The sequence below is a fragment of the Phyllostomus discolor genome, chromosome 6, assembly GCF_004126475.2.
Source record: "Phyllostomus discolor isolate MPI-MPIP mPhyDis1 chromosome 6, mPhyDis1.pri.v3, whole genome shotgun sequence".
Lineage (NCBI taxonomy): Eukaryota > Metazoa > Chordata > Mammalia > Chiroptera > Phyllostomidae > Phyllostomus > Phyllostomus discolor.
The window spans coordinates 160,589,628-160,599,006 of record NC_040908.2 but is presented as its reverse complement, the minus strand read 5'-3'; the positions used below and the strand labels follow the sequence as shown (position 1 = coordinate 160,599,006).

General features: G+C 37.4%; 1 protein-coding gene across 1 annotated transcript; it reads left to right on the top strand.

The window, feature by feature from the left end:
* Window positions 1–2,382: 2,382 nt before the first annotated feature.
* Window positions 2,383–9,090, top strand: LOC114498434 (olfactory receptor 10W1). Its single transcript, XM_028514317.2, has 2 exons — window positions 2,383–2,502; window positions 7,534–9,090. Exon 2 carries the CDS (start codon window positions 7,565–7,567, stop codon window positions 8,507–8,509), a length of 945 nt encoding a protein of 314 aa, XP_028370118.1. The 5' UTR covers window positions 2,383–2,502; window positions 7,534–7,564; the 3' UTR covers window positions 8,510–9,090.
* Window positions 9,091–9,379: the final 289 nt, after the last annotated feature.

Sequence of the window (9,379 nt, the reverse complement as noted above, 5' to 3'; positions counted from 1 at the left end):
AAACTTTCAGCATTTCAAAAAAAATAATCTCTTTTGCCTGTATGAATTTTCTTTGATGGCTGATGGAATAAAGTGAATTGCAAAGAGGTAAGAAAACATCTTCAGAGATCTTTAAAAAATTAATGTGTATTAATTAATTAGATTTCTAACATAAGCCCCCCAAGTTGTCAGATGCGAGTGGCTCATCAAGTGTCAGGGTCAAACTTTCTAGAGGTCATCCCCTGCATTAGTCAGGGTTCTCAAGAGAAACAGAGCCAACAGGAAGTACATATATAAAAGGAGAGATTTATTTTAAGGAATTGGCTCATGTGATTATGGAGTCTGGCAAGTCCAAAATGTCCAACCAAGGTTAATAAGCCAGAAATTCCTGCAGGCATCAATGTTGTGGTCTTCAGTTCAAAGGCATTCTGGAAATGAAATCTCTTCCTTTTCTGGGTATCTCAGTCTATTCTCTTCAGATCTTTCAGTGACTGGCTAAGACCCACTGACATTGCAATGGGTAAACTTTACACAAAGTCTACTGACTTAAGTGTTAATCATATCTAAAAAACACCTTGACAGCAACCTCTTGACTGATGTTTGACGAAACAACTGGGTACCACATACAGACTAGCAAGTTGACACATAAAATTAGAAATCATAATCCACCCTTTATTAGCTTGGCATCCATACTCATCATTTCCTTAAACCATATTTGATCTGCAATAAAGACAATAACAAAGTCATACTTCTGCCTAACCTGATATAATTATCCTGCATATAACTAAAAACACCCCAACCCTATCCCCAGAAGAGGATGAAAAGTATTTGAATGAAGTTCACCCTTCTACTGTTGTAGAGTTAACAGTATTTAACTACTGTAATGCAAAGTCAACATATCTTATGTCATACGTCAGGGGATAGAGAAGAAAACACATACATACATACATATATACATACATACCTATTCATAAAAATGAAAATAAATGTGTAACATTTGCAGTCCTCATTTCCACAATGGGTCATGTGGTCAAAACTGGTATTTATAATTCCTTTTTCCAATACCCAGTCCATATTCTTTTTGTCATCAGAAAGTTTCACAACATATCATTGTTTTTTGCCTAGTGGAGTGACCCAAACCTTCATTCCTAAAGGGTCTAGGACTTTAGCTGTCTTCAAAAAGCCATTCATGACTCCATCAAGCCAGGTGGTGGAGAACAGGGTACAATCAGTGAATTCCATGAGTACGGACTCATTTATGAACTTCATTTGCTATAAAGTGAGTTCCCTGGTCAGAAGCAATGCTGTATAGAATACCATGACTATAACAAAACATTCCGTAAGTCTGCAGTTTTGACAGAAGTCTGCAGTTTTGAGAGAAGCACAGGGCAGGCGAATCTATATCCAGGGTAAATGCACTCAAATATTATGTGAAATGAACCTGAACTAAAAACTTCATTGATTACCTGGCCTCCATAAGCACCTACTCTGATTAAGGAACTACAGTGACTTTTGGGTCTCTGGAATTAATGTCAGTTCAGAACCAGTCAAACCCCAGTCTAGATGTTATAACTCACCCTGCCTGGCTATGAGAATGTGACTATCCTACACATACACACACATCGAAGACCTATATTAATTACTCTAGACCCACACAGAGGACTTCCTCTGGATAAATGGGGCATGCAGAAGCATACATTCACACACAGACTTATAAAAATTTATATACACATGACCAACCAACATTTTTTTCAAGGAAAAACCTATTTTGCTAAGACCTATAAGAATGTCTCTGCTCAGAGAGATTTAAGAGAGAAAAGATGACATAAAAATGAGTAAACATTTGATAAATATTCATTGAGGTACTATTAAGTATATAGCACTATCCTAGGTTGCATGGAAGCCAGATAAAATATAAAATATGGTCTCAGTTTTCCAGGGTGAAAATAATGTGGGCTAAACCCAGTTATGAGAATCTTGTGAGAGTAAATGCCTTGAGACAGAAGACTCAGATAACCTTGATTAGAGAACTTCATATTTTTCAGAAAATTATTTGGAGTTACTGAGAATTTCGCTAAAGAGTTTAATACTGGTATCTTCTTTGACAATTACATCCTAAACCTTCCACTGACAGAGGATCCCAAGTGTAGGGACAGTTTTAGTTTGGAGCAATTACCTGCCAACAGGGGAGGAGATCAGCAATCACCCAAACCACCTTCTGGGAAATGAAACCTATGAGGCAAAACTCTAGATGGCAAAGAAATTTACTTCTTCCACAGCATTTGTTCAGAAAGGTTAGTTAAAGCCTCAGTCCCACTGGGTAGTCTCTCCAGGCACATAGTCCTCCATTCTCTATCCACAAGAGCAGTCAGACATCCCCTGCTAGGCCCTGTTCTTTTTTAATATAGCTGAGAAGACTGGCTCAACATACGCCTTCCCCTTTTCAGGTTGGAGCCAAGAGAAAGTCTTGTTCTACCTCCTTGGTACAAAGTTCCAGGCACCAACTGACACTGACTTAGAAAAGTGAGTAATGGTTTTACAGGTCAAGACTTCAGTATTTCAGAACTAGTTCAGATCAGGACTTACAGTGTGTTCTCTGAACCTACTTGGAAGCCCACTTTTTCTGAGTACAATGGTAATAACTAATCTCAGTCAAAGAAATATTGAGAGAATAAATGACAGAAATTTTGATACGGCTTGAGTTCATAAAACCCTCTTTTTATATGGTAACTTATTTAATCCTGACAACACAGTAGATGTTAATATTATCACTATTATTATTAATAATAATTAACATTAATATTAATCCCTTTCAGAGATTCAAAGAAATAAGGGAAGATGCTATAGTTAGCATTTGTTATGCAAACTATAGGTTTTACACATCAAGCCACATGCTCTAAACATTTTATCTTGTTTAATCTAATCATAACCCTATTAGATAAATATTATTATTTACATCTTTTAAATGTGGGGAAACTAAAAGTAATATGAATTGATTTGCCCAGAATATAATATTATTAACAGTAGACTGAAATTCTAGCATGGGTCTCTTCCATGCCAAATCTACTAACCCACTTCTAAAATAATGCTAATTGGACAGTTGGAGAGCTGTTTTAGCCTAGACTTTCAGAATGCAAATGTATAATTCTTCTCATAAAATCTTGTTCAACTGGGCTGGAGTGGCTGGAGAGGCAAAAAGAAAGATGAGGATGTGGGATATGACTTGGAGCCACTGAGATAATAGGTATGGATTCATGAACAGATGCCAGCCTGAGCAGATTTCTGGGGATGATGTTGAAGCATTCCTATCTTGCCTCTGTCCTACGCAACAGAACAGAATATTCTAGTAACCTAGAGGTTGGCTGCTTTTGAACTTAAATATTTTACTAAATATTTAGAAAAAACTTGAAATAGCAAGTTAGTGACATGTATATATTATTTTATGTATGCAGAATATGGACCTTATTACTCTGTCTTCTCCTAATTAATTTCATTCTTTAGAGCTAAGTTTAAGTATTCTTCTAGGAAGCCTTTTCAGAATCACCTAATCACAAACTGTGCCAGGTCCTGTGTTGTGAAGTCTTATAACACACTATTTTTCTTCATAGCACTTAATCAGATGTATCAATTACCTACCATCTATCTACACATATATCAGATTATTTAATTAACAGTGTCTGCCTTTCCTATTACAATGTAATATCCATTGAGCACAGACTGTGCCATTTTGATCACCATTGTATGTGATGCTTGGCACTTAACACATAAAAATTAAATCTGAATGACTTCAGAAAGGATGAATTAAAGATTTTCTAAAAATCTCAATATCCACAGACTAGAACATGCCAAAGTTTTTTAAAATGGTGGGTGATATTTTGCTACTCTGAACACAAAAAAAAGGATTAGAAATTAAGGATTAGAAATTTTAGCATCTAAGAAGCTAAATAAGTCAAAGAATGAGGAGAATATCTAACAATTGAACATAAACCTGTGAATTAATCTCATTTTTATCAGATCAAAGAGACTGCCCATGACCATGTGGATGATGTCCAGATCTTTTTAATCCTGACAATTTCTGAGATCTGTTCCATGCAGGACGCTTTTTATGAAGATATTTAATAGAAGAAGATTTCCAGAGCTGAAATTGTGAGAAATATCAAATCCATGTCATATGAGGAATAGCTAAATAAATCAGGATGAAAACATAGAACTGCATAATAATGGCTCTTCAGTATCTAAATTGTTTCATGTAGTAACTGCCCTATAGTTAACATGAAATGAATACATAGAAGTTGAACACAGGTAGGTTCTAGCTGATTACAAGGAAGAACTTTTAGGGCACTTGCTCCAACAATGGATCAAGAGAGCCAGGAGGTAATGAGATTTCCTGGGCACTGAAGGTGACCTGATGTTCAGATACTTTATTGATGATTCAAATATCTAATAGGGGACTGAAGTAAGCAATTTCTGAGGCCCTTTCCAAAGCCAAGAATTTATGACCTATGATAGCTCTGATGTAAGTATTTCATTATAGATCCTGGAGAGCACCATTAAGATGAGTATGATTGACTATAATAAAATTCTCAGAAGTCAGCATTATCACAGATTTCAAAGCCTTCCATCATAATATAGGTGGTAGACTAGTCTCAGGCATCTGTTGTAGCCTTATATATGCTATGTCCATGGGTGATGGGCTGATAAGATTCTTTCCACAGTGTAGTCCAAATGCTTTCTATAATTAGGTCTACTAAAGTTGTTTCCATAAGTGTCTTTAAACAAATGATTATGAAATAATCTTAAAAATTAAAAGAGAAAATGGGGGAAAGTATAAATGACATGTTTTTCACAGTTTATTTACCCATTCAACACATTATTATTAAGTGCTCACAATTTGCACATGGTTAGTTTGGAGATATAAGGAGATAAAATATAGATAAGGGAGGATAGTTGCCCTTGAGCTTATAAATAATTATGATAGTTTTCTGATATTAGGTAGCTAGGATACTATTACTGTGAACCAGGCACTGTGGTAGATACTTTACATTATGATCTCATTTAATCCAAACAACCCTTAGAGCTAAGTATAATTATTATTCTTGTTTTAAAATAAAGAATATCATAACATGACAGATGGTTACTAGGCTTATTAGGGTAATCACTGTATAAGTATATAAATGTCCAATCTCTTCATTGTGTACCTAAAACTAACATACTATTGTATGTCTATTATAATTTAAAAATAAATTTTAAAAATAAGAAACTGGGACTCTGAGAAATTATGTATTGCTGAGCATTGCAGAACCACAAGATAGGATTATTTAAACTATCAGTTTTGAAATTAAACTGTTTATTTCATTTCACACTGATACACTGACCCTCCTCTGCTTGTTATAATGCAATGTCAAATGTGTGAAATGACATTAAAAATAATTCAAATCTTTATTGAAATTCAGAAGAGGAAAAAAGAACAAATGAAATGAGTACTCCTTGTTAACCATTGAAAAAATAACAGAGTCATTTATACCCTAAGTGCTCTTAATATTTAGGACAGTCACTCTCTAAATATACACATTTTCTTCCAATATTAGTTCATTACACATTTCCTACAGATTCAAAATCCTACTGAATACACAATGTTGGATATTGTGTTTTGTGTGTGTGTGTGTGTGTGTGTGTGTGCGCGCGTGCGCGCTCACGCGCACTTGTGTGGTCATGACATAAAATTAAATGCACAACATAAAATTTTCTATCTTCAAAATTTTCAAGCACACAACACAGTATTATTAAGCACGTATGGATTGTTATACCAGAAATCTCCACAAATTTTTATGTCCCAAAACTGAAGTTCTATACCCTAACAACTACTGTCCTTTCCCCACTCCATCTTGCCCTTGGCAACCACCATTCTAATTTCAGTTTCTAAGAATTTGACTACTTTAGATCCTTATGCAAGTAGAATCCGGCTGTATGTTCCTTTTTGTGACTGGCTTATTTCATTTAACATCCATTTTTTTATTTTTAAAGGAACCTCCATACTGTGTTCTATAGTGGCTGAACCATTTTATATTGGTTCATTTATATTGTGCACCAATAATGCACAAGTTTTCCAATTGTTCTACATCTTTGCCAGCACCTGTGTGATTTTTCTATAGTGGCTATCCTAGTGAGTGTGAGGGAATAAGTCATTGTGATTTTGATATGCCTTAACATAATGATTAGTGCTGTTGAACATCTCTTCATATGCTTATTGGTCATGTGTATTTCTTCAATGGACAAATATTTAGTCAAGTGTTTGCCCATTTTTATTGGATTGTTTGTTTTGGTGTTGAGTTGTAGGTTCTTTTCATATTCAGAATACTAAGCCCTTATCAGATATATGGTTTTTAAATATTGTCTCCAATTCCATAGGTTGCCTTTCACCCTGTGGATTATATCTTTTGCTGCAGAGAGCTACTGATCTTTCTTAAGCACAACTCTGATGCTGTCAAGCCAGTAGTGCTGCATTCGCCTAGAGAGTGGTACCTACCCTTCTACACCTCATATTCAATCCTCTAGGATCTTGTTAGTACCTTACCCTCTCTCCAGACTGAACCATGTTTCTCATGACCCTCACATCCTTATGCTTTCCCATTTTTAATCATGTTTTCCAATAACTTTCTTTTCCTTAGATGTCCTTACTATTCCATGACTTTTCTCCCATGAATACTTTTTAAATTAAATGTATGACAGTGACTTTGGTTAATAACAATATATAAGTTTCAAAAGTAATACATCATCTGTATATTGCATTGTGTATTCACCACCCAAAGTTGTCTCCTTCCATCACCATGTACTTGACTCTCTTTAATCTCTTTAACCTCCCCCCAACTCCTTCCCCTCTGGCAACTGCCAAATGATTGTCTGTGTCCAAATGTCTGTTCATTTATTCCTGTTTTATATCCCATAGATGAGCAAAATCATATGATTCTTATGGATTAATGCCCAAAACTTAAAATGTATTTCTTCTCTAATACTCAGTTGTCTAATTTATATATATATTTCCATGACTTGATCTACTTTGGACTCATAGCATAAAATCTATTTTGTATACATCATGAGCTTTTGAATGTTATATCCATATATGTACAACTCAATACCTGAAGGGGCATTGAGTGTAAATATAAGTGAATTAGAGAATAAATGAATGAATGGCTTTCTGCCTTCTCTGTCATGACCTCTGCACCCAAAACTTCCTTCACACTTTCCCTGCGACTTTACTGAAAAAAATTCAATTTTCATTCCATTTCTACAGAAAATGGCTTTGAACTCCACAAATTTCCTCTGATTATTTTCCTCAAAAAATTTTTACATAGTTTAGCCCAACGCTTAGAAGTTAGAAATTAAGTTTTACATACTTATGTGAAGATGCTTAGTAAGAGTGGAGGAAAAAGACAACTAGTTTTCCTAACTCTAGAGTTTTCTAACTCTAGTTTGTAACTCCAGCTCTGGTGAGATAGTTCATGGCTCACAGTGTGAACTAATATATTGTCAGTCTGATTATTTCTCCTGTTCTAGTAACTCACAACAGACAAAACCTGTTAGCTCCATGACCTGGGGAAATTGCTCAGTGTTGATGGAGTTTGTGTTCCTGGCCTATCCTTCCCATCCTGGGCCGCGCGTCTTGTCCTTCCTGGGAGTCAGCCTGGTTTATGCATTGATCATCGGTGGGAATGTCCTCATTGTGGTGGCCATCCAGATAGAAGCCCACCTGCACACGCCCATGTACTATTTCCTGGGCAGCCTCTCAGGGATAGAAATATGCTACACCGCTGTGGTGGTGCCTCACATTCTGGCCAACATCCTACAGTCGGAGCGGAATATCACCCTCCTGGGCTGCGCCACTCAGATGATTTTCTTCATTGGGCTTGGCAGTGCCGATTGCTTCCTCTTGGCTGTGATGGCTTATGACCGGTATGTTGCCATTTGCCACCCCTTGCAGTACCCTCTCATTATAACTTTAACTCTCTGTGTTTACTCGGTTGTGGCTTCTGTGGTCATAGGCCTGTTTCTGTCCTTACAACTGGTGGCCTTCATCTTCTCTCTGCCATTCTGCCAGACTCGGGGTATCGAGCACTTCTTTTGTGATATACCGCCAGTGATGCATCTTGTCTGTGCCAAAAGCCACATCCATGAGCATTCAGTGCTGGTGGCAGCCACACTAGCCATTGCCGTGCCTTTCCTCCTCATTGCCACCTCCTATACCTTCATCGTGGCTGCTGTGCTCAAGATCCATTCAACAGCCGGCCGCCACCGGGCCTTCTCCACCTGCTCCTCCCACCTCACTGTGGTCCTGCTGCAGTATGGCTGTTGCGCCTTCATGTACCTACGCCCCAGCTCCAGCTACCACCCCAAGCAGGATCAGTTCATCTCATTGGTATATACATTGGGAACTCCACTGCTCAATCCATTTATCTATACCCTAAGGAACAGTGAGATGAAGGCAACCATACAGAGAGTTCTCACCAGAAATTGTCTCTCCCAGAAAAACTAAGGGACGGTACAACCTATCAGGCAAGGGTTTGGCTCCAACCCATACAAAGTTCCATGCAACTGGGATTTCTCTCAGATGATGTTAAAACTGGTCTTTTTAAATGGTATATATTGTTCAGATACCGTTTAGCTATGTGTACCAGAGACCTTTACAATGTTTCTCCCATTGTAGTAGACTCAGTAATTTGTCTTCTATAAAAAAATTAACAAGTGAGCATAACATAATAGAAAGTGACAAGTATAAGACGGCATCTCAGGTACCAGCTAGAGGCAGATATGCCATTCAGTAGATTTTAACTTTTAAAATGTACTAAAGGGGTTGGTTATACACAGCAATATGAGTGAGGGAACAGTTAAGGTTTGGCAACATTCTTACATACTGGCAATAATAGGAACTGGCAATAATAGCCCTCACAGGCAAAAAGAAGGTACAGTATTATCAGAGACCAGTGAAACTAGATCTATCAAAAGAAAACACTTGGGCCCTGGCTGGTGTGGCACAGTGGATTGAGTGCCAGCTTGTGAACCAAAGGGTCACCAGTTCGATTCCCAGTCAGGGCACATGCCTGGGTTGCAGGCCAGGTTCCCAGTTGGGGGTGTACGAGAGGCAACCACACATTCATATTTTTCTCCCTCTCTCCCTCCCTTCCCCTCTCTCTAAAAATAAATAAATAAAATTTTTAAAAAAAAAGAAAGAAAGAAAGAAAGAAAGCACTTAGTAAGAACTGGGGCTTTAGGGGAATAACCATACAAAGAGATAGCAGGGAGATGACTACCCCAACCTCTTTCTACTTGTACCCTCCCATTCCTTGCCCTGTCTCCCATTGGTGCAACTGAACTGGAAGCAATGGGACTGGATGATTCAGTTCTC